The following is a 24926-nucleotide window of genomic DNA, read 5'->3' as shown; positions in this document are numbered from 1 at the left end:
GTAGGAATATTTTTTGTTGGTAGTATAATAAATAATAAAGGCAAACTTATATCAATTCTATCCAAATGCATATTTTCCATATATGTTTCAATAATTGTTAATGCCTTTCTTGCTTTAGGAGTTAACATGCGGGGTGAATTTGGATCTGATGGACCTTTTAGAATATCAAATAAAGGTCCCAACTCTCCTGTTGGTATACCTAGATAAGGCCTTATCCAATTTATGTCTCCCAATAACTTTTGAAAGTCGTTAAGTGATTTGAGTTGATCTACTCGTATTTGAATTTTTGGTGGACAGATCATGGTTGAGGATAATAGAACTCCTAAATAATTAATTGGAAAATTTAATTGTACTTTATCTATTGCTACCTCTAGATCATAATTTTTTAATAAGTTTGTAAGTGTGGCATAACATTCCAGCAATATGTTTTTATCTTTATGTGCCAATAATACATCATCCATATAGTGAAATATTTGTAGTTCAGGATTTTGATTTCTAAGTGGCTGGATTGCTTTGTTAACATATATTTGACACATAGTTGGACTGTTAGCCATCCCTTGAGGGAGTACTTTCCATTCATATCTCTGATCAGGACCTTCATGATTTAATGCAGGGATAGTAAATGCAAAACGTGGACTATCCTCGGGATGAATTGGAATTGAAAAAAAACAATCTTTAATATCTATAGCTAAAACATGCCAAGTTTTTGGCAAAGCAGACAATTGAGGAATCCCTGATTGAGCTGGTCCCATAATAACCATCTCATTATTAATGGCTCTTAAATCTTGCAATAATCTCCATTTACCAGATTTCTTTTTGATGACAAAAATGGGAGTATTATGGGGAGATATGGAAGGTTGTATATGTCCCTCCGCTAATTGTTGTTTGACCAGATCATGGGCTACTTGTATCTTTTCTTTAGTCAGGGGCCACTGAGGAACCCACACTGGTCTTTCTGATTTCCAAGTAATTTTGATTGTCTCAGTGGCCCTTTCTGAAAATCCAACCCATGTCTGTCTGTTCCTTGATCTATTTGTATTGGTGCTGCTATACCTTGCCCTTGTTTTCCTAATCTTTTTTCTTTCCTAAAGCCTTGTCTAGCCCTAGTAGTGGGCGCATTAGGATTGATGTTATTTGTTAACGTCAAACCTAATTGATCTAGGACATCTCGTCCCCATAAATTTATAGGAAGATGATCCAATACATATGGCTGTATAGTTCCTTCACATCCTTCAGGATCCTTCCAATCTAATATCATAGAACTTCTATGGGGATTAGTCGCCACTCCTAGGCCTCGAAGCGTTTGAGTGGCTTGTTGTAATGGCCAATGTTTTGGCCATTCTTGACGAGATATGATGCTAAGGTCAGCTCCTGTGTCCAGTAGCCCATTAAACTCATGACCTTGAATATTTAGTTTTAGCATTGGGCGAGAATCTAAATTTAAAGACAACATAGCCCAATCTACACCTGTGGAGCCTAATCCCCTGGAACCTCTTTCTACACTATGACTAGGAAATTTATTATATAGGCTGGATATTATTAACAACTGTGCTATTCTATCTCCAGGTGAAATTACTGATATACCTCTTTGAGAACTAGCTATAATTTTTATTTCACCTACATAATCAGGATCAATTACCCCAGGACTTATCATAAGTCCTTTTAATGTAGATGAACTACGTCCCAGTAATAAGCCTACTGTTCCTTGGGGAAGAGGTCCTTTTACTCCTGTGGGAATGATTTGAACTCCCATCTCTGGAGTTAATACTGCTCTGGCAGAGGCGCAGATGTCCAACCCTGCGCTCCCTCGGGTTTGTCTGATGAGGGATTTAATGGACAATGTGTCCTGGGCACTAGCCTGATGGTGTTGCTGGGTTCCTCCACTGCCCCGTAGATTTGTGGTTGTGGGCCCCGGGGCATTGGGCCCCCCTGTCCGTTTTTTGGCAATGGAGCCTGATGCCTTTCTCCACGATATCTTGGATAAATACCTGGTCTTTGTCCGTTTTTTGATAAGGGAGTACCTTCTATGGTGGTTTGAGAATGGCATTCATTAGCCCAATATCTCCCTCTATGGCATCGTGGGCAAATACCCGGTATTCTATTCCTTTGATACCTACTTTTGTTAAACCCTCCTCCTATGGGGCAATTCCTTTTAAAATGCCCTGTTTGTTCACAATCATAGCATGTTTTTGGCCTGGCATCTAAAGCCTGTTGTACTGCAGCTGCCAAGACTTGCCCTTGTTCATTAATATCTCTACATAATTTAATATATGTGTTTAAATCTTCATGTCTCCATGGTCTAATAACCTCTCTGCAGCAACGATTTGCTTGGTCATAAGCCAGTTGTTTTATTAATGGCATTGCTTGTTCTGTATCCCCAAAAATTTTGGCAGCCGTTTGAATTAGCCTATCTACAAAGTCAGCGTAAGGTTCATTAGCTCTCTGTATTACCTTAGATAGCTGACCTTGTAAATCTCCATGTCCTTGTAAAGTCTTCCATGCCCTAACTGCGTCTGCAGCAATTTGTGCATATATAGCAGGATCATATTCAATTTGTTGCCGTTGACCCTCATAAGGTCCTTTTCCTAACAACATATCTAGATTTCTTTGAGGGTAACCAGCTGCTGCATTTCGCCTAGCTGTCTCCACGCAAAATTCCTCATTGGCAACCTTCCATAACAAATATTGTCCTCCATTTAGTACAGATTTACACATGCTAGCCCAATCTGCTGGCGTCATGTCCAAGTTAGTAATGGACTCAACCATGCTTACCGTGAAGGGAGCTTGGGGACCATAGGTTGTTACAGCCTCCTTTAACTGCTTCACTGTTTTAAAATCTAAAGCATGGTGAATTCGCTGCCCTCCTGCCTGTTCAAGTACAGGGCATGCTAATCTTTGAGGTCCTGTCTCAGGATCCCATTTATCAACTACGGGGTTTGAGGGCCACTCAGCTGTCTCCATCGGTGGGGCTGTTGGTTGAATTACGCCCTCTTGTGATAAAACGGAGTTACTAACAGCCTCCTGTTGTGGCCTTTTTCCTAACAACCCCTTTTCCTTTAAATTTTCTTCCTCTGTCTGACTAGCTCGAGAGACCTTCTCTTTTGCTTGATCTAAAATGTCTTTCTCCATGGTCTGAACCTCTAACAATTTACTTAACATCTTTTCGGTTTGTTTTTTATTAATTTCTAATCTACTATAAAGATAACGCAACCCAATAAGATAACACAAAACAAAACCGAAACTGAATGAAACAAAAACGGAATAAAAAATCGTTGTATCAATTTTCTCTTCCTCAGGGCTGACAAACTTCAAACCTTTAGCCAACCATTTTTCCCAGTTTGCCTGAGAAATTTCTAGGGATAGGCAGCTTGAAACAAAAACAAAATAAATCACAACAGGAACACATTGTTTTTTGAATTGATCACCCATTCTCTCGCCTTCCCTCAGGGGCAAGCAATTTCACTTACCTCCAAGTTTCAGATGTTCCCCGTAAGAGCCGCCAAATGCCACAGTCTGGCTGGGCACAAATGCCGCAGTCTGGCTGGGCACACAATCACGAGCCACCACACAGCTTGTAGATTCAAACAGCAACTCTTTATTCCCTAACTCACACCAGCCGTCTACAATCACGTTCTAGGGAAATCCACGTTCTCTGCCCAAATCCATGTTCTCTGCCCAAATCCACCTCCACTGGGCATCTGTCTCCCAAAAAATACTGTCTAAATCCCGTGAGAACTCAAGGGGAACTCAGGCAGCAGGATACGCCCTATTCCCAGGAGGAATAATCTTAAACCTGGAACGCCCTAAACCCAATTATCTTAAACCGGGAACACCCTAATCCGCCTTGGTCCTTGAGCAAGGTCACCTACATTCAATGTCACTGCAAATGTCAGCAACATGGGGTACGCTGGCAAGGAAATTGTCATACCTACTTGGCTAATGGCTCCCAGCAAATGAAGTCATATTCTGAAGTCCTGGGGATTCAGACATATGAATTTGATGGGAGGGATGCAAACCTATAGCAAATATCAGTTAATTGCAAATAGAACATCAGCCATGTAGTGGAGTTATCTGTTAAGGATAATACCAATCTCCTAGGAATATTATGAGGATTAGAGGGATAATATATTTAAAACATTTAGAACAAACCCCAGAAAATGAAAATTTCTCAGTGAATTAGTCAAGAATCCTAGCTGCTACTATAAAAATAAGAACAACAATAAGTGTATTCAATTTATTCATTAATTCATGTATATCAATGATCTCTCATCTGTGTTAGGCCCTGTGTTAAAAGCAGGACTACAAGTATAAAGCAAATTAAAAGTAAATATTTGTTGAATGAATGAGCTTACAGCTTAATGAGGCAGAAAGGCGTGCAGATAAGTGTGGGTCAGTGAAGCAAGTGCCAATAGGCGTCCACGTCATGTCCTATGGGGAGAGCTGGAGGGCCAGGGATGGCTTTCACAGAGAGGACAGCTGCATGTTGTGAGTGCTAGAAAACAGGCACAATAACACTGATGTTTTAAATCTTATTGATTCAATTACTTAGAAACCAATAGTGAGTGTATCATCTCCCTCAAGATTATGGTAGTGTGTTTTTATACTGATTGTTGCCTGAAGCTAAAGGATTGATTTCCCAAGTTTGGAAGGTTTGTGTTAAAATATTATAGCTCAAAAGAGGATTGCAGAATATCAATAACAGAACCAATATATTAACCTAAATAATATTTGATGAGGATCCTTATGAACCATATCAAAATTTGAAAGTTGGATACAGTCACTTATTCCTAAGAAAGGAATAGGCTCTTTCTTGGTAAAGAAATAAGACAGGTAATCATCCTCATGGGAACTCAGAAATGGTGAATCTCTCAGAAAATGAACTCATAAAATGAAAGGCAATAATGTATTATTATTTCTCACTGTCCTCTTTTGTGATATACTGTAGGGTAACTTTTCACTTCTCTCTTAAACCTGGACATGCCAGAGCTCTTACTGTGGCCAGTGAAATTTGAGCAAAGATTCTACATTAGAGCATGATAAGTCACCTTTGCTTTTGCTATGCCAGCGATAATAAAATATTATCTGGATAATTCCCCCATCAGTCTGTGTTCCTGAGTGACAATAACGAAAGATGCCTACCAATCTGGCATTGGACAAGGAATAAAAAACAAACTTTTGTTGTTCTAAACTACAGTCTGAGCATCCTTGGTCCAAAAATCTGAAATCTGAAATGCTCCAAAAATCGGAGACTTTTGTTCACTAACATTATATCACAAGTGAAAAATTCCACACCTGACCTTATACTATAGTCAGAATGTAGAAATACTAAAAATATTATATAAAACTACCTTCAGGCTATGTAAATAAGGTATATATGAAACACAAATGAATTTTGTGTGTAGACTTGGGTGCCATCTCCAAATTATCTCATTATACATATATACAAATATTCAAAAATTTAAAAAAGTATTTGCAATCAAAATACTTCTGGCCCCAAGCATTTTGGTAAGGGTTATTCAACTTGTACTTCTAAATTCCTGCATCTGTGAACAGAAGCATGAAAAGTGAACAGTATCTACATACAGATTTCTAAATTAATTAATGCACTGTTTTTCTGACCTTTAAAGCCATTAAGTTTTCAATCATTAACAACTCTACAACTTACCATAACATTTTTTTTTATTCTTCTAGGGGAGCATACAAGAGGAAATTTTTATTCATTTGCTTTATGAGAGGTCTCAATTTTGAAAATTTATCTTTTTGATCTAGGTGGCTATTATCTGCAAAATGCAGGTATGAGAAAATCAACTCAAATCTGTCCCTTCTAATTGCATCTCGAACCAGGTTCTGATCAGCATCAGAGATTTCCCAGTACATCCCCCTTCTGGGACGCCTTACAAATCCACTCCATAGCAGGACACCAAATACACACCTCATTTCCTGAACTGTGACTTCTAAGTTAACATTTTTCTGAGAAGCATAATTAATGGTTTCATTGACAATCAAGTTGAATGTTTCATCATCAAAAAACAATTCAAAGAGTTCTACTGGGTTCAACTTTTCACTCTTGAGATTTAAAAGTCCAGAATCCAGTGCCGACCAGCTGGGAAAGTTCGGCTTAATGTCTCTTTTGGTCCAACTTTTTTCTGGGACACTTGACACCTTTAGCTTCTTTTGAGGCTGAGCCTCAGGCTCATCTTCCTCCACTTCTGAGTCATCAGAAAATGCAAGACCTTGGAGCAGTTCACTCACTCCAGCTTTGTCTTTTTTTCTTCCTTTTCGGGTAATGTCTCCTGCTGCATACTGCAAGGATGCAATGTGCATTCGGGCCCAGGAGTCACAGGGTGGATGACGGTCCTTTAGAGTGTTCAAATTTGAGACTGTCTTTTTAGTAGGGACAGAAGAGTTACAAGAGATGTGGGGTGCACACTCTCTGTTGTTACCATACCATTTTTAAGGTGTCATTGGAAAGGGGTTTTGCTCTATCAATGGATTCTGCTTACTGGTTTCTGAATTGGGACTAAGGAGACCACAGATGAACACACACACACACACACACACACACACACACACGCATATACCTGGGAAAGTCAATCGAGCTGGGGACTGGGGTTGCAGCTCAGTGGTAGAACACCTATCTCGTATGTGTAGGGCACTGTGTTTGATCCTCAACACCACAAAAAATAAATACATAAAAATATTGTGTCCATCTACAACTAGAAAAAATATTTTTAAAAAAAAAGAAAGAAAGAAAGTCAATTGCTGGGTTTCTGTTCGTGATTAAAAGGTTCAGGGGTCATTCCAGTTACATTGGGCTAATTGGGCTGCACAAAATAACCACACAAGAGACACAAATACCTTTTTCTTTGGGGTCTCTGTGACGGCTCCTCTGACCTTAAGGGTACACAGGAAGAGAGAGAGCGAGAGCACGTACTGACCCCTTTTATTGAGGAGAAGCTATTCAAATGAGGCAAGGGGCCAGGTTTCAGGGGGCTGACATCTTCATGATGTCCACTGTCAGCAGGTTGACTGACACCTGGGTAGGCCACACCCAAGGGCACAGTAAGAGAAGGGGACACACACAAGGCACTTCCATGGAAGATTCTATCCTAAACAGGGCAAGGGGTTATATTACAAAGGAACAGGTGAGTGAGCATAGCTTCACCCATGGGGCTGTAGCAAGACACACCCATGCACGAGACACTGACCCTCAAACCCAAGAAGGGTGGGGAAAGCTCTGCCACATTTCTGTGACTGAGCGCCTCAGCACCCAGCCAGGGAGTGTGACTCAGTCACGTGTAAGGTTGGTCTCCCACAGTCAATCAAGCTGGAAGATTCTCAGATATTACCATGAAATGCATAATGTATTCTGTGGATCCCTGGGAACATTGTAGGGCAAAAGGTGCAGGTCTTGGGGCTCTTGATGTCCCCATTCCTGCTCCTGCTGTACCTAGAGCTACTCTTCTTTCCTTTTGATTGATGATATTCTATGTTCTCTCTCTCAACTTCTGTCTCAATGACCAAATTCCTGCTTTAAAAATGTTCACCAACCATTAATATAAATCATAAATTAAACATGAAAGCATAATGAATCATCTTTATGAGTTTGGCTTCTGAGAGTTAAATTATGAAATCCACAATAAGAAGCAGACAAAATTATTTAGAAGAAAGAGAGTGGTTCTGGGACTTGAGTAAGAATTTACACAGCCCAATAAATAATATTAACACTTCTAAAGAAATAATACTTTTCTCAGAAAAGACCAAGGAAATAACTGGTAGTAGACCATGGGAAAATGACAATCAGAAAACTTCTCTATCTCCAGGCCTGAACAAGAAATCTTGCTCAAATGAATCTACCTGATGACATTTGCTGGGCCCCAAATTCTTTCCTCTATTGACATTTCTATCTTAACCCAAAGAGAAGGAATTTTTCTTTTCATATTTCTGATTTCTTCCCAAGGAAAAAGAAATTGCTAACCAGATGGGCTAAAGCCATCTTTTGCTAGGGGACATATGATGTCTTTGGAGTTAATTTCTGAGAGGTTTATTTGACTTGCATGTGGGCTCCCAAAGTTATCAGGTTGAACCATATGAAACTTCTGATGTTCAATCACTTTCAACTTATAAGAGTAGGAGTTCCACATGGTCCAATATAATACTTGTTAAAGGAACTGATGCTCAAACCCTGATTTATCTATCCCCCAAAGAAAGCACTGTCCATTCTGTAAAATGCCTGCAATTTATTGACTGAATATTTTTGAGAAATGTGTATATGGCTGGGTGGAGGGCAGAGGGAGTAAGATGATAGGAAATTAAATAGTGTTTATTGCAGTAAAATGGGCTGGGGAGATGGCTCAGTGGTTAAGTGCCCCTGGGTTCAATCTCTAGTACCAAAAAAGATACATAAATAAATAAATATATAGATAAATAAATAGTGTTTATAAAGACTGGAAAATAATGTGTGGGGTGGATTAGAAAGAGGCTTATCAGAAGCAGAGAGACCAGTTATGAGGGGCCAGTAGATCAGGTACAAACCTTAAAGGCAAGGGGCTAGAAAGACTAGGAAAAACTCAAGGGGAAAGAAGACCAGGAAACTGCTTTTCCACTCTGCTAGAAGACACTCAAAAGACCACCTTGTCTTTTGGATGCAATTCAATTCAGCCCTGTTTTTTTTTTTTCCTTCCTTTTCTTCTTGTGATGCTGGAATCAAATCCTGAGCTTCTCATGCATGTTCTCTCTCACTGAGCCACACCCCCTATATTTTTTTTCTTTTATTACAATCAGTAGACAGATCAGAGAATCCCATTTGATTACTCAGCTATTAAGTAATGAGAATGATTCACTTCTCTTCCGTTTACATTTTCCCCCTAGGCTGTCTTTTCCAATCCTGTTAACCTGCATTGCCAACTGAATGTCAATGACTAACAAATCAGCATCTCCCCCATATCTCTTTCCTGGCCACAGGCTTCTTTCCCTTTACCTAACTGATAATAGAATAACCCCCCCTGGTTGTCCCAGAAGCATCTCAAACTCAATATTCGAAAAGTTGGAACTCACAGATTTCCCCCACTAATTTGATCTTCCCTATTATATTTCTTTAATGCAGCATAGTAGGGGTTCATCTCATAAGATTCCTGCTTCTTCACTCTCAACATTTAATATGTCCCTGTATCCTGTTCTTTTATCCCCTAAACATTTTCTCTATTTCTATTGCCAAAGTTTAGTTAGCTCACTAATTTTTACAATGTCCTTTTTTATTTATTTCCTTTCTCTATTTTAAAATACACCAAATTAACCGTTACCAATTCCTCCCTTAAAAATCATCGAAGGGGCCAGGGATACTGTTCAGTTGGTAGCGTGCTTGCCTCGAATGCACAAGGCCCTGGGTTCAATCCCTAGCACCACAAACAAACCAAAAAAAGAAATCATGAGGGAATTAACTTCAAATTCCTTCCCGTGGGTTATTTTCACCACCTGCTTACCATTTAATTGTTTTGATACATTCCCTCCCATTCTCTTAGCTGAATTTTTTCTTTTGTCAACTCCCAAGTACACCAGACTTTGCCATGCCTTCGGGTATGTATATATATCTTTCCTCTCCATTTGCAATATTTCCTTCACCTTTGCCATACCTCATACCTGCCTTGTTCATCTGGTTCTCTTAGTCACGCTGAAAAAAAGACAACTTTTTCCACCTTCTTCTTGAATCCTTCCTATAACTCTTCCTCCTTCCCCCACTATTTCCCTTTTCTATCCCGATGATATCATCTTACTATATCTACACTGTGCTAATCACCTTGTAACAATACTTTGCCCTATAGATTGTATTTTTTGATACAATAAAAGAATACAGGAGCCTGAGCCAATTTTACTTCCCTTTTACGATCTAGAACCAGTTTTAAACTGTCTGAACAATCAATGAACCTATATTAACATGTTATTACCCACAGTTCATAGTTCACATTAGGGTTGATGCTTTGTATTGTTCATTCTATTAAGTTTGTTTGTTTATTTGTTCTTTTTAGATATACATGACAGTATAGTGTATTTTGACATATTATACATATATGGAGCATTCTATGAACTTGAACAAATTTATAATATATATTTATGTACACTTTTGCAATAAATATTCCATTCTGGTGAGGGATGTTGATCAGGGAGGAGTCTAGGCAAGGGAAGAGACAAGGAACCTGTGGGAAATTTCTGTACCTTTCCTTCGATTTTGCTGCCAACCTAAAAGAAAAGAAAAAAAAAAAAAAACCTTAAAAATAAAGTCTGTTTTTTTAAAGAAAGCTATGAAAAAAAATTGAAGTGTAATCGATATTACAAGAAATATTTGAGATGCTCACAATGTTATGATTAAACCTCAATGAAAATGAATTAAGTAATGTCTGACAAACTTTATGTTCTTATTTTTGGTGTTTAAATAAGACAAGTGCCGGGTTTTGTTTTTGGTACTTTTCCTTATAATTATTGAGAATGTATTTAATGTTCACAACAAAAAAGGTGAGAGTAAAATTGCCTATCATGGCCATATTTTAGAACCATGTATATGATAATAAGGTGGTTACTATGGTTTGGATATGTATCTCCAAAAAGCTCATGGGTTAGGTAATGCAGGAATGTTTAGAAGTGAAACAACCAGATTATGAAAGCTGTAACCTAATTCATTCGTTTGATGAATTAATAATTTAGATGGTTTACTGGATGGTAACTGTAGGTATATGAGGCAGGGCTAGAGGAAGTAGGTCACTGGGGGTGGGGTGGGGGGTGTGCCCTTGGGGATTATATTTTGGTTTTGGCTCCTTGTTTTCTCTCTCTCCTTCCTAGCTGCCATGATCTGAGCAGTTCCTCTGCCATGCCGTTCTTCTATCATGTTCTACCTCATCTCAGGCCCAGAACAATGGAACCAGTTGCCCATAGACTGATCCTCTGAAACCATGAGCCCAAATAAACTTTTCCTCCTGTATTGATCTTGTTGGATGTTTTGGTCATAGTAACAAAAAGCTGACTAACACAGTGGTTGATTGGTCAGAAATTTGCAAGAGCATCAAGTGCCTCTGGTTGCTTGCTATTTTCATAGTTATAGTTAGTCAGGGATCATTATGCTAACTTCACACGTTCAAAAAAATGGACTTTTGTCCTTTCTTTCTTTCTTTTTAAAAAATATTCTTCTTTTTTTAAAAAAAATCTTTATTTTATTTATTTACTTTTAGTGGTGCTGAGAATCGAAACTAGGGCCACACACGTGCGAGGCGAGTGCTCTACTACTGAGCCTGAACCCCAGCCCCAACTTTTGTCCTGTTTTTTGAATTTCAAAGTTGCTGTGGAGGATTTCCATCTTTGTGTATACAGAAATATTTATTGATCATTAACTACTATATTTGATTGATTGGTTGAGAATTAGACCAATAATCAAGTTTTTTTTTTAATCAATTCTTTTATATCATCCAGAACTCTTGAATCCAGGGAGAGATTTTTGTTTTGTTTTGTTGTTGTTTTAATAAATGTTGGGCCTTTCTTGCCAGTTCATAAAAAGATAATTTGTTAGATTGCTTAAAAGTCAAGACTTCACAATTTTATTATTATTTTTCATTTTTTTGGACAATTATCATTCTTTTATGTGTTATAGAGCTACTTTTCATTTCTCTTTAGTTTATATGCTTAGTGAGTTACTGAACTGCTGATTGAGAAACAAAGTAGAAAGGGGTCTCTTATTTCTTCTTCCAAGGGAGCACTAACCTGGTTGGAGCCAAGTCCTAGACATTGTTGAACCACCTTGTGAATGGAGTTATGGTGTATTAATAGGTCCTGCACCCAATTGTGAGACTCCTTCTTCCTCTGATTCCAGGAAATAAGCCAGGGAAATTGTTAAGAGATCTTTTTCAGTGGGAGTCCTCACCATCCCACTTTCTTTCTTTGTCCTTCTTAATACCTACAAGAACCTCATCCCTTTGGTTTCTTGTACCAAGTAGACAATGTGATGTTAGTAAGACCTTGAGATGTGGGTTTGTCCCTAAACTGATGAGAAAGGCACTTTGCCAGGCACATTTACTAACCTGAATAACTGGATGTCTCTGCATTAGAATGCAAACACAGATCCATTTTATAAAAGCCAATAACTGTTTTTGATGTTTTCCATTGATCCATGTGTGTATTTTCTTCTTTGCAGACATTATTAGAGAAGCAATGACTGGTCAAACACTAGACTGAAGCAGTCCTGGGTCTCTTGGCCATGATACCATATAAACATTCTCCAAACTCCCATAATCACTCTTCACAAGCTGTTTGTTTTAGGGTTTTATTTTTATTGTTACCATTATCATACTGTCAGCACCATCATTATTATCACTGGGATATCACCCACTGTTCCCATGGTTGATATTGCAGGAGAAGAATTAAGAAAATTTTGCAAGACACCAGGATCTAAAATGGTTTTAAATGGAAGATTCCTGGGAAAGGAGCTTGACAGGGTGATACTGGAGATGATGATGATGATGATGATGATGATAACAACAGCAGCAGCAGCAGCAACAACCACATCAATGTTATCTTCTAACATTATGGTATTTAGCATATATGAGACACTATGGTTAAGTGAAAACACTGACATATCTACTTTTACTTGGAGATGAAGTATCATTTTTGCTTAGATTTATATCTTAATTAAAATGATAAGTCTTTAAATTTCAATTCTACCTCTAGCTTTGTTTGCTTTTAAAATTTATGGTTTTTCCTTCAATACGTAGAATTGAATCTCAGAACCCTAAACATTTATTAAAATGAATAAAAATCTCACATTCATTATTATTCTATGCTTCAAAGATTATATATATATATATATTTTTTTTTCTGGACTATTTTCCTAAGAATAGGTAATCCATCTACTGTTAAAGGTATTAAACCATATTCAGTTAAACCATATTTCAGATTTACTGAATTGATCTTTGTAACTGGCCCACATTGGAAAAACATTAGCATGCTATTCCTTTCTTCTTGTATCATCATATATCTAGAACACAGTTTATTTATGAACTCACCAGGAATAGTTGGGCTTTTCTTAATTGGAAGTTTGTTTAATTCCTATAAACAATGAATCACATTGCTGGATATGTTTTCTATTTTACCTTTGATCTCATCTATTTTATAGTAGTTAGACAAATTTAATAGTCTTGCTGTGTTCTTGTGTACCAGTAATAGGAGAAATGAGGTCAAGTGATATTTTATTATTCTAGAACATGATAGAACTATTTATTACAGTTATTTCTTTGATACCATGATGCAAATACTACAACCCACTGTTGCCATGAGGAGCAGAGGAGGTGACCCAAGGTCAATAATGCCATCTATAATAAACTGTGGCAAAAAGTAGAGAGTATTCAAAAGTGGAATATAGAAGAGAGAAATGAAGGGTTTATTTTAAATGAATTATATTTTTCAAGTTCTTCATCTCAGAAGACTCTGACATGGCCCAAATCTCTGCTGCTCTATACCAGTACACATTAACTGTGTTTTTGTTCAATAAGGCACTGCCCATATTAACTGAATATTATTGATATAATGCAGATTCATTAGATATTCATTTCTGAACATTATAATAGTGACTAGATGGAGAAACAATTGTGAATTAGATTTAAAAGCATAAGCTCAACTGTAGTGTACTTCATGATTTATAAAAGATCATCACTGTTATTTGCTAAGCAGCCAGAGTAATGTTTGTGTGACTATATTTCATAAATCATCTTCTCTAGTACCATGAATAGAAATTTTTACCTTGTTCCCCCCACAAAGGATTTGATTTATTTGCAAAAAGATAAAGTTAATAAAATAGAAAATCACAGCAAAGGGAGAAAAGAAAACAAAAAATGTTCTAACTATGACAATCATTGTGGTTGAACTTGACATTTGCCTAGCATATAAAGGAAAAAAAGAGGAAAATATGGTTAGTTACAACAGGGCTTCTTACTTTTTATTATATTATAGCATGAACAGAATGATGCAATTATTTTAAGGGACATGGTTGAAAGCAGAGGATCTCCAAATTACCTGAAGGCTGAAAGGGTGAATATTTTCACATGTCTGTATATATTTTGGGATACATAATTTTCTACCATGATTGGAAAAATGGATCATGTGGCACAGTGGCACATGCCTATAATCCCAGCAACTTGAAGCCTGAGGCAGTAGGATCGCAACTTCAAAGCCAGTCTCCGCAGCACATTGAGGCCCCAAGCAACTTAGTGAGACCCAGTCTCAAATTAAAATATAAAAAAGGCTGGGGATGTGGCTCAGTGGTTAAGTCCCTGGGTTCAATCCCTGATACAAAAAAAAAAAAAAAGTGTTATATCGTTTATAGTATCAGAACAAAAGTGTCTCTCTCCTATCTTCTCTTTGGGAAAAATGAATTTTCTAGGTCCGAATTCCAAAATACAATATATATATTATTGATTAGAAATCAGGGGAGATGTTTGATTTGGAGTTAATATTCACATATTCATTCACTTTTGATGATCATTAGTGTAATGATTTTGCATTAATAAAGAGGATTTTTGTTTGCATGGTTGTTTGGCTTTCCCTGTTTCTAGGCAGAGTCTCGTCCTACGTGGCAGGTTATGGCATCACCCAGCTCTCCAGAGGAATTCTTGGAGTAATCTAGCTAGGGTTTCCCTCCCCACCTCCTAATAGAAGATTCCCTTGGGGAGCTTGAAGATCAGCCAGTTCTTCAGGGATGGCAATGGTGTGTGTATACTCTGCTATTGCATGCCCTCCCAAACCCTATGAATGGTTCAGAAGGGCAGGGCATTGCAACTGGATGCCTGCAGGAAAGGGTGACAAATTTTCATGTGAATGTAGACTTTCGCATAATGAGCCCATGTATCTACTTCCAAGTTATGCAAGTTGTAACGGGCAATATTTTGGAAACAAACATGGGTATAATCAGCTACTAAGATACATAAGCAGGATATGTGGAAAATGTCCTTCTCTTAGAAAGCCATATGCAGGGTGTGGAAAGGTGTTCCTAAAGTGAGGGAGACACCAAATCCTGTTGCCATGCAGTGCTGTAAAAAGCAAACAGTATGCACACCTCCAAGGGCTTTTGTTTGAGGAATCCTGACTGGGATGAGCCCAGCAGATACCACAACTCCCTGTTGCCATGAGGAGCAGAGGAGCTGACCCAAGGCCAGAAAACTCATGTCAGCAGATAAGTTGGCTGAAAGTTAAGGCAACCTGATTGTAAGTGTTACTGTTTATTAGGTAGGTGGTATTTCCTCCTGGGCAAGTTTTTAAACTTAAGATAGTGTACCGTTTTTCTAATTTCTTTAAAATATATTGTTTGGTGAATTATATAACTATATTCATTCCTGTGAAATATCTACTACTTTCATGAATCATCCTAATTTGACTGTATAAATCACTCTACCGTATGGAATTGATTTTCAGGGTATGTGAGGCTGAATTTATTGCTCTGAAGTCCCTATATGGAAGTCCTACTCCCAGTATTTCAGAATATGATGATTGATATTATTTACTTCTTTTAAAGCCCTACCCTTTAAAGCCCTACCCTTTAAGGTAGGGCTTTAAAAGGAGTAAATAATATCAAATGAGTTTGTTAGGTCCTAGCCAATATGACTAGTGTCTTTATGAGATGGTGCGGTTGGGACACAGACATTTTGTGAGCACAGAGGAAAGACCATGGTGAGAAGGAAGGACCATCCATCAGACAAAGAATGAGGCTGCAGAAGAAACCAAACCTGACAACAAACACCTTAATCTTGGAATTCTAGTTTCTGGGGCTTAAAAAAAAAAAAAATTCTGTTAGTGGTATTTTATTACGGCAACCTAGCAAGCTAATAAAACCAGCGTGTGAAATAAAAAATGACCTAGATAGTATTTTTTAAAAGAATAATTTCTGCTTTGGAGAATAACATCATGACTTTCTCCTAAGTTGTCTGAAGATCCAAAGCGTCTCCATTGACCTATGAAGGCTCTTTCCTTCTCGGTTGTAGTTTTCATCAGAAAAGGAGCTGAGCCATGCTCTTGTTTTCTGGAATTTTCTGAGCAATAGCATGGGGCCATACTCTGTTGGTGCCTCAGCCTTCACCTTAATTAATGATTTTCCATAAAGGAGAAGAAAGCAAATTCTGCAAACTATGAAACCAGGAATCTTTCTCTCAATTTGGATCAGGAACCTAGAAAAAAACATTATTGAAAAGAATATTGGGTGTAGGGGTATTTAAAAAATGGATCATTGATTACAAAAGTTTAGCATGAAACAAGGAAAAGTCATTATCCTTGTCATTCACTCTGGGAAATTCATTTGATGATGTTGAAACCTGCTCTGCCTTTGACTCTTCATTCTTTTCTTGCTCCTCTGACAGGAGCCTGTGTGCCTGTCTCCTTGGTTTCCCTTCTCCAATCTTCAAAGATGTTGAATAACTGGTACTTTGAAAAAATGCACTTATTAACACAATCAAAACATAATTTTATTATTGAAAGAGACTCTAAAATTCACTTTTCTGACAATCTTCCTCTACCCCTGTGTGGATGTTGTTGGTGATCCCATTCCTTTTCTTCTTAGAGCATCAGGGACTCGTAAACCGGGCAATGATAGTGTGAGGAATCTCCTATTCTGTTTGATTCCTTTTGTTGTTGTTTCTTTCTTTCTTTTTTTTTTTTAGGCTTTAGGGAGAAGCTTTGTACTGAGATGAACATGCACACCTAAGTGCTGGTGGGAAGAACTGGTTAGAAGGGAAGTGGTAGGGACCAGAGAGAGAAGGTGCAATGGAGGGTGCTGGGTTTGGAAAAGTGTGGGAATCCAGGTTGAAACTAGATTAAAGTGGGGATGAGTGCTGATATTTGAGGAAACAGGAACAAAGGAGGCTAGAGTGGGTGCAGGAACAGGGACATATTCTATGTGATAGGAAGAATGTGTAGGAATTGATCTTTGCTGGCCTCTATTTTCTCTATTAAGTTGGAAGTAGGTCATCCTCAGGGAACAAAGGGCAGCATGGGGATAGGGCAGAACCTTAAGGAGAGAAAAATGTGCAAAAGTCCTCTTGGAAAGCAGAAAGTGAGTTGCTAGGTCAAATGATGAAGCACTGTGGGAGTACCAGGAACTCTACACTCTCTGCTTCATTTGAATCTGGTGATCATGAATTTGCAAAGGTACCAGCTCTCTCTCTTGTGGGGGCTTTTTCATTTAAATTTTAAGTTCTGCTGCATGAGTATGAAGGAAGTACAGAGAATTGGTGGAGCCATGTGGAGAAAGTTTTGAGTAAGTTGATAGTTTCTTCTAGAGATTTTTCAATAAAAATGGAATGAAAAGGAGGATAGAGGAGTTTAAGATTTTGGAAAAAGAATGGAGGTAATGGATTTTAAATTTATTCTGAAAAGAGAGAATACAAGATGGAAGGAAACTAAGGAAAGGAGAGAGTAGAAGTGTTAAAGGATTGGAAAGCCCAGGCAGATTCAGGAATGATTCCATGTGGGCATTGAACAGACTGGGAAGATAGGAAGATAAGGTCACAGAGCATGGTCTTTGGTTTAATAGTTTGATGACTCTTTGTGGGTGATCATCATGGGAGTAGGAACTGAGGTAGAGTGAATGAATGCTATACTTCCAGTGAGGTTTGTCCCCACCAAAACTCATGTTGAAACTTGATTGCCAATGTAAAAGTGTTGGGAGATGAGGCCTTTACTCTCATGAATGCATTAATGTCTTTCTCTTGAGACTGGGTTAGTTTTCTTAAACCAGATTAGTTTGAAGAATGAGTTATTTCTTACAGGAATGGATTGTGAGCCTGGCAGCTCTCCTCATTCACACATGATCTCTCTTTAACAAGCATCATTTGACCTTCTGTTTTCCTAGCATGAGGTGAAGCAATAAGTGGTCCTCACCCATTATGGCCACCAGAGCTTGAACTTTCTGGTCTTCAAAGTCATGAGCCCAAATAAGCCTCTTTATCAATTACCCAGTTTTAGGTATTCTCTTATAGCAACATAAAATGTATATGATCAGCATGGAAAATTTTTCTGAGGAAGAGAATCAATACGTATTTATTTTTAATTGCTTGCATAATATCATTGGCATATGCTTTATGTTGTATACATTCAGGAAGGTTTTTTTCCTCTCCAGAAAATCGTGAACTAAGGGAGACAAAGGACTGTGTTTACAATGTATTTATTTATCTATAGATATAGAAAATCTGTTTCCCAAAGAATATTTTGACAGAACACTCCTTTAATGAAATAAGGAAAAGAGCAATTCAAGGATTTTTTAAATCCATTTCATTGTCTTTAGGAAAATAAGTTGCTGATTCTCCTTTGTCAGCTGAAGGTGAAGGTAGGGCAGGGCAAATTATTTACCCAAGGTGGGCTAAAGCTACCTACAAATGTACAGAAATTAGTTAATTCTTTTTAAGAAGGCACAGTATTCTGAACTTATTCCGACATAGAACTTCACTATTTTTTTTTTCTTTTCATAGAGAACTTTGTGAAATAGGTAATGAAATGATCCAGGCACAAGATGATAGTGACAGAGAAGCCACCAGTGACTTGAGGGAAAAGGGAAGTGTAGGTGCTGCCTGTGAGGTCACCTTTCCTGTTTCAGAACCTCGGGGAAGGTGAGGTTCTGCTTTCCTGCATACCGTTTCCCCCATCACTTCTCCTCTTTACTCTTATGTAACAACTGGACCAACCCAGCCTGCCTCAGGCCCACATTTCTGGTTCGCTCCTCTCACAGCCTCCCGAGTCTGGACAGAATTTAGAATTAAGGTATTGGAGTGCAGCTTGGAATGACTCGAGCCATCTTGGTTACAACCACCATTTTGCCCCCCAGGTGGCCCTGGCATCCATCCCAAGCCCTATAGGACAAAGTCATTATCAACTGAGGAGTGAGGGTGTAGCTTCTGGTAGACTGTGTGCCTAACATGTACCTGGGTTCAATCCCTAGTAATCCTCCATCAGAGAAAAGTGAGGCAGCAAAGCACATTGTGTCAGATACTGATGTCTGGATGCTTTCTTCACTGACATTGAACAAGTTAGTGCCTTTTGAGAAGTGCCAGGCCTTTGTCTAATTAGCATTTAAGACCCTTCCTTCTGTCTTGAGGATCAGATAACCTTCTATCTTGCTGCTGCTCATGGCACACTTGTGTTCATAAACCACTAATAAATTGTACTTTATGCAATCTTTGATCTGTTTCTATCTTTGGCAGGAGTTTTTTGTTTGTTTGTTTGTTTTGTATACAGGGGCTGGGTGTTTCTGAAGCATAAGTTCTCAACTAATTAGTGTTTAGGAAATTTTAAAAGTCATCCTTGCAAAGTCATATTTATTCAGAGTGACACATGGTAGCAGCTTTCATGAATCACCTGTTTCTACTTGCAACTGCATTCATCTTGTTCAGCAACTCCCAGTGATCCAATCATTGCTGAGATGTACTGGAAGTTATAAAAATGCTTTCATTTGATCTGAGGGTTGCTAATTTTAAAAATAAATTTGAGAGGAATCAACTAAAATGTCTTTCAATGGATCAGTGGTTAAACAAACTCCGGTATGTCCATGTAATAGAGTACTACTTAGCAATAAAAAAGAATGAGATTTTGTTATCTGCAGCAACGAGGATGGACCTCAGAGTTATCATACTTAGTGAAAAAAGCCAATCTCCAAAGGTCACATACTGTATAATTCCATTTACATAACATGATTGAAATTGCAAAACTCTAAATGTGGCAAATAGATCAGAGGCTTTCAGGGATAGAGGCAGGACTACAAAGGTGTGACTATGAAAGAGAAGTTTATGGTATTCCTTTATGTTCATAGAACAGTTTGATGGTGACCATATAAACCTGTACATGGTATCAAATTGCAAAGCAGTACACACATACACACGTAAGTAAAAGCTGGTGAAAACTGAAAAGGTCTTTAGCTTAATTAACAATGTGAACTGGGTGTGGTGGTGCACGCCTGTAATCCCAGTGGCTCCGGAGGCTGAGGCAGGAGGATTGCGAGTTCAAAGCCAGCCTCAGCAATGGCAAGGAGCTAAGCAATCTCAGTGAGACCCTGACTCTAAATAAATACAAAGTAGGGCTGAGGATGTGGCTCAGTGGTCGAGTGCCCCTGAGTTTAATCTCTGGTACACAACCCTCCCCCCCCAACAACAAAAGAGTGTAAATTTCCTGTTTTTGACATTTCATACATTAGCATAAGATGTCACTAGTAGGAAAAGGTAAACAAGAATCGGTATACAGTTTTTAAAGCTTTAAAGAGTTTTAAAAAGTAATTTTGAGAATATCCAAATATTTTATGCCTAAAATAATGTCATCCTTACTTATTTGTATTCTTACAGAGAGGGAAAGAATGAGACCCTCTTTGTTCTAAGGACAATCTTCCCTAAGAAGCAAGGTTAATGAGAAGCTCTAAAGATTAGCTCTCAGTAAATCATGCTTTATCCTATCAGACTGGCTCCCTTTCAATTGCATTTCCACACATACTGAATTCCTGCTCCTGAATTCCCATCTTTGGCAACAGGGATGTGACTAGACATTGCAGACACTTCCTACCTGTCTCCCTGGCTCTTGGGTGGCTATTCATCATTGCTCCATCACTGCTATGCTGGGTAATGGGGCATGATCTGTGTTTTCTAGGTCATTTGCATGCCGTTCTCATCTTCAGTGACAGTTCCTTATGTGGCTCCTCCTCTTGTCTTGCTTCCCTTTAGAATCCCATACTCCATGGTTTCCCCTTAGGAGTACAGACGTTTCTACCACAACATTCATCACACATTAAGATCCTATCTTGTGTTTGTCTCATGTTGAATGCTTCCCTCCCCACTAGCCTGTCAGTTCTGGGAGGGCAGAGACCCACCCAGGTCCATTTCCTTCCCTTCCTGGGGAGCAAGCCACTTAGTGCAGGCTCAAGCCTAGAGTGCTCTTGACAGTTGGAAAAGCAAAGAAAGAGGACTCAAGTCAGGAGATTTCCTGAAAGTTTGAGGAAGAGTGACGAGGCCAGTGTGGCTGTGTAAAATGAGCAAGAGGGAAACCACAGGAGACAAGGAAGAGAGGTGACAGGGCTTGGGCGGGGGGTCGGGTGGGGAAGATGATGTCAGGGCCTTGCGTGGCTATAATGACTTTGCCGTTTACTATGATGACTTTGCGGTTTATTCTGTGAAATGGGAAACCTTTGCAGAATTCTGACCAGAAAGATGTGATCTGACAATTTTGGAGGTGGGGGGGTGGTTACTGGGGATTGAACTCAAGGATACTCAACCAATGAGCCACATCCCTAGCCCTAGGGATGAATGTGATCTGGCAATTTTAAAAGAGGTGTTTTCTTTGTCCTGATTCCTGGGCATCTCTCTGATTTAAAAAAAAAAAAAAAAAAAACTGAAGGAAGAAAAGGGGTGTGTAACTTATCCATTCCCTAAAATCTCATACCTGCCACCTTATGTGTTTAACTTGTGTTATTTTCTTTAGTTTCTAATTTACCCGGCTTAAGAAATCAAGAAACTAAAGCTCAGAGAGGTTAAAAAAATTACCCATCACATAATTAGTAAATGGTAAATTTATACAAACCTAAATCTGCTAAACTCAAAATTTATTCTCTGAGCTACTCTGCTGTATTTCTGGAGAATAAAATTTGAAGTAATGAGTGGAACATAGTAGTGCTGGAGAAGTGGGTTTTCTTTAGATGGTCAATGGTTTTACTTACCATACATAGGAGATACGAATACATTTGCTGTCCTGTCTCCTTTTCCCTTCCTGCTGGGCCCGTCCATTATAGTACCTTCTCCCCAGGGCTGGGATGGGCCCCCATCTGGACCTGGCCTGTCAGAATGACTCATTCATTCCTCTAGCCACAGGGATTGAGCCAAGGATGAACATGATCCCAGCCAGGGCATCCGGAAGTTTTCCTTTTGGAATTTTAAAATTAAAACTGGAGAAGAGTTCTCTTTATTTTTGTCTTAGAGATGGAGTATGTAATCAGGAAATACCATCAATTATCTTTTCTTCCACGTGGAGAAGTCAGTCCACAATGTGGGGGAAAAAATAATTTGGAGCATAGTACTCTTTGTTGTTAGTCATCTCAGGAATGCTTTGTAATATAACCCAGAGCAGGGGTGGAAAGAGGAAATGCAGGTTCTCTTTGCATAATCTATCATGCATATTAATATCAACATTCTTAGAATAAGCTTAAAGAAATGTAAGTAAGTAGAATCTCTCTGTCAGCAATGAGTGAAGTTTTTTTTTTTTTTTTTTTTTTTTAATGATCTTTTATCTTAGGCGTGTTTGTGCATTAAGAGAGAATGGAACCTATCCTGGCCTGCAGACTTCCCCTGTTCTCTCCTTCCATTCAAACTCACTCCATAAAATTACAAACATTAAGATACCTCTCTTCACAAACACAGCAGGGAAAGGACGGAAGATTTATACCAGAGGCTTCAATTTGTAAAAATCAAAAGGGTAGACAGATTTAGATTGTAGGTTCAGTTCTCCTCACAGTTCTGTTCAAGTCACTAGAGAATTTCCATCACTTTTAGGATAAGTTCCAGGTCAACTTCCTTGGTGATCCATTGCATGACTTCCTCTCTCACATCACCTTTACTAGTTTCCTTCTTGTTCACTATTCTCCAACCACCTGGGCTCCTGGCTGCTCCTCAAACACTCCAAGCACTTCTATTTCAGGATATCTGCATGGACGGCTTCTTCTTTCTGATACACCTTTTTTTTTTTTTTAGATGCCCACGTGACTCTCACTTCTTTCAAAAGTCTATTCATATGTCACTTAATCACTGAGAACTTGACTGGCTAAAATAACCTACCCAGATTTGGGGGCTAATTTCTTCATAGTACTGATTGCTATCTATCTGTTTAAATGTCTCTCTCCCCCTCCCCTGGAGTGTCAGCTACTGAAGAACAGAGACTCTATTGCTTTGCAGAACCCCCTGTGCACATAACAGTGGTGCCCAATAATTATTCTTTGATTGGATGAATGAATGCAAAAATTGTGATATTATGCTAATAATTGATTTGTAATTATTCAGGGTTTCTTTAAATCTTTTAATCTCTACGTTAGCATCTCCAAAATTTTTCCTTTTCTACAATTATGTACCCACACACCCAAACCTACACAAAGGGTTAGAACCACTGAGTTGATTGAAGGGTAAACATGACAAGATCTTTCTGGTGACTAAGTGAAGGGTAGAATTGAGAGAGACAAAACTGTAGACAGGACTATTGTAATTAAGGAACTGAATGATAAAAGACTGAATCAGGCAACTGGAAATGGATAAAGGTGCATATGAAAACATTTAAGTAACCATATCAGCAGAACCTGGGACATATTGGGAATAAGTAAAAGGAAATACTCAAGGATGATTCCAGATTTCTAGCTGAGGTGAGTGGGTTGATGATAATGCCACCCATTGAGAGAGATGATATCAGAGGAGGTGATGTGGGGGTGGGATTTGGTTAATTCAGTTTGTGCAAGACCCAGGTGAGCAGCAGAGAACTGGCTATATGCGGCTGAAGCCCTGGTCTTCAGATTTAAATTTTAGTAGTGTGTCCCCCAGTCTATACCCCAAACCTGTAAACATCACTCAAATGAAGTCATCAGTCTCCCTCCAGAAGCCCTTCCTGTTCCTCCTTCTGGTTACCACTCTCGTGATAGAGCTGCTTTTCACAGTCTATGAGTGGGAAAATATGTAGAGTTGACTTATTTCAAAATTAAGTTACTTTTCTGAAAAAATGCACAGAGTTTTATTTTCAAATAAGACAATCTTTTTGTTGCTGAGAACTGAATCCAGGGCTTGGCACATGCTAAACCCATGATGTACCTCTGAGTTATCTCCACAATCCTATAGTCCATCTTACTCTTGGACAATCCTTAATTTCATAATTGAGAAAATTGTGCCCCATGTGCCTACCCTCCAGAAAAAACTCTAGCTCTTAGTTTTTTGATTCAGGTATTATCTTATTACTTTTTAGATATTATGCTTATGCTATGTCTTGGCTTATTCATTTTATATATTTTCTATTAATTTCCTATAATGTTCACATGTTTTTAGCTCTCTTACAATCTCTCTTCTCATTTTCTCTCCCATTGTCTTTAATATCACCATGTAACTATTAGGCTCAGACCCAAGCAGTGTAATGTGTGAGTCACTGTGTTCGATTCTCAGCTCCACATACAAATCAATAAAATAAAGGTCCATTGACAACTAAAAAATATTTTTAAAAATGTGATAGGGAATAAAAAAACTATAAAGAAGACTGTAAAGAAATTGAGGAGTAAGGGACTAGGCCTTCATTAGATAAGAATGTAACATGGTATGAATTCAAGTAGGAGAGGATTGTTGGTACTGAATTCAGTAGAAAGATCACAGGTTACATTGTATGCACTCATACTATTCCTAATGAGTTAACCTGGAAAGTGGTGGGTGGTAGCTGAACGTAGTAGAATTTAAAAGTCATTAAATGGTTTAGCTGAATTTTCTAAAAGGTAGACAATAATTGTGGGAAGGTGTACAACTCTGAGCCTTGTATCAGAATCCTCAAAGTATCATTAAGGATTGTCCAAGAGTAAGATGGACTATAGAGTCAGTAGCCCGCACCTTTAGGATTTGCTACTTTATTCAAAGAAGTATACCCTCATATTCACTGGTAACTAAAACTTGGCTATTTATAACTAGAATCTTTTAGGATTAATCTGGGAGGAATAATATTTTTAACAAAGGATCATCACATTTTATTTATTTGGTACCAGGGAGTGAACTCAGGGGCACTTAACCACTGAGCCACAGCCCCAGCAGTTTTTCTTTATCTTATTTAGAGACAGGGTCTCACTAAGTTGCTTAGGGCTTCGCTGAATTGCTGATGCTGGCTTTGAATTCAAAATCCTCCTACCTCAGCCTCCCCAGCCACTGGGA

The 24926-nt window shown here is 38.5% G+C and overlaps 1 protein-coding gene across 1 annotated transcript; it reads right to left on the bottom strand.

Annotated features, from left to right (window-relative positions):
* Nucleotides 1-5679: 5679 nt before the first annotated feature.
* LOC139707801 (piggyBac transposable element-derived protein 1-like) lies at nt 5680-12565 on the bottom strand. Its single transcript, XM_071619679.1, has 3 exons — nt 12474-12565; nt 10213-10236; nt 5680-6433 (listed from the first exon to the last, which is right to left on the bottom strand). The coding sequence occupies exons 1-3, from the start codon at nt 12563-12565 to the stop codon at nt 5680-5682; spliced, it is 870 nt and encodes a 289-aa protein (XP_071475780.1).
* Between the last annotated feature and the right edge of the window lie 12361 nt (nt 12566-24926).

Source organism: Marmota flaviventris, chromosome 12 (genome assembly GCF_047511675.1).
Source record: "Marmota flaviventris isolate mMarFla1 chromosome 12, mMarFla1.hap1, whole genome shotgun sequence".
Taxonomy (NCBI): domain Eukaryota; kingdom Metazoa; phylum Chordata; class Mammalia; order Rodentia; family Sciuridae; genus Marmota; species Marmota flaviventris.
Note: the sequence above shows the minus strand (reverse complement) of the source record. Positions and strands in the feature narration are given on the sequence as shown.

Excerpts from the sequence above, each read along its gene's own strand:
- LOC139707801 (XM_071619679.1), bottom strand. The coding sequence starts at position 12,565 with ATGTTAGAAGATAACATTGATGTGGTTGTTGCTGCTGCTGCTGCTGTT. Across the intron at positions 10,237-12,473 it reads ATCATCTCCAGTATCACCCT|GTTGGCAGCAAAATCGAAGG; the intron begins GTCAAGCTCCTT and ends CTTTTCTTTTAG. Across the intron at positions 6,434-10,212 it reads GCAGCAAAATCGAAGGAAAG|AGAGTGTGCACCCCACATCT; the intron begins GTACAGAAATTT and ends TGGTAACAACAG.